Genomic DNA, 983 nt, shown 5'->3' with positions numbered 1-983 from the left:
TCCGTGCAGTACTGTACGGATTATACGCTCCTCACCGGTTAAGAGTTTGGCCGAGAGTTGTCTCCTTCCTTTTCTGGCCTAGTGCTGTTCTTTTCTACTTTTCGCCGGTCAAACTGAAGGTCACATCGCTATAGAAACTAAACGAAGTATAACTTTTGGAAAATGGGAAGCAACTTCTATGAAAAAGGATTATGACGACAGCAGATAAATAGACTGCTTTAGTTTTCTAATTTTAAAGTAAAATACCGTATAAATTAAAATCATGGAAACCTTAAATTGAAAAACCTCTCAATTCGTACCTGTAGGTATTCCACCATCTGTTTCGGTGTACCTATCGGCATTTATGGTAACAACATGTTCCAATAAACCGTTAGCACCAGACCCATTACCAGCCAAATTAAAGTACGAATGATTGGTAAGATTAACCAGAGTAGGTTTGGTAGTGGATGCTTTATAATCAATAACTAGCTCGTTTTCATCAGAAAGTTGGAAAGTAACATTAGTCACAACATTTCCTGGATAACCTTCTTCACCATCTGATGAAGCGTAACTAAATACAACCTTAGTGCCTTTGACATAATAATCCCAAACAACCTTATTGAAACCCCTTAAACCACCATGTAAACTATTCGGACCATTATTGGCAGCTAACTGATAAACATTACCATTTAGCGTAAAGGTACTGTTACCAATACGATTTGCTACTCTTCCCACAGTAGCTCCGAAGTATCGGTTGTTGGGTTGAAGGTACCCTGATAATTAAATTAATTATTTTGCGACATTTTTAAAACAGCTAGCTATTTCTTTTTTTCTTATTATCGCTATACTAATTCTCTACAGCATTAGAAAATGGCTCATAAAAACGAAAAATGAAAAAAAACGGTAACGAGTTAGTGACGATACTCCTGATGAATATTACCATATGGTACTGAGAATAAAAACGGAGATAATAACATTGCAGTAATGAAATCAGTTAGCATAAG

The 983-nt window shown here is 36.1% G+C and overlaps 1 protein-coding gene across 1 annotated transcript; it reads right to left on the bottom strand.

The window, feature by feature from the left end:
* Positions 1 to 264: 264 nt before the first annotated feature.
* Positions 265 to 759, bottom strand: LOC112904927 (aldose 1-epimerase-like; the record flags this gene model as incomplete). The annotated part of the gene is made up of 1 exon (XM_025976199.1): positions 265 to 759. A coding segment is annotated over one exon (471 nt), but the record flags the coding sequence as incomplete, so codon positions are not given.
* Positions 760 to 983: the final 224 nt, after the last annotated feature.

Source organism: Agrilus planipennis, unplaced genomic scaffold (assembly GCF_000699045.2).
Source record: "Agrilus planipennis isolate EAB-ADULT unplaced genomic scaffold, Apla_2.0 scaffold303, whole genome shotgun sequence".
NCBI lineage: Eukaryota > Metazoa > Arthropoda > Insecta > Coleoptera > Buprestidae > Agrilus > Agrilus planipennis.
Note: the sequence above shows the minus strand (reverse complement) of the source record. Positions and strands in the feature narration are given on the sequence as shown.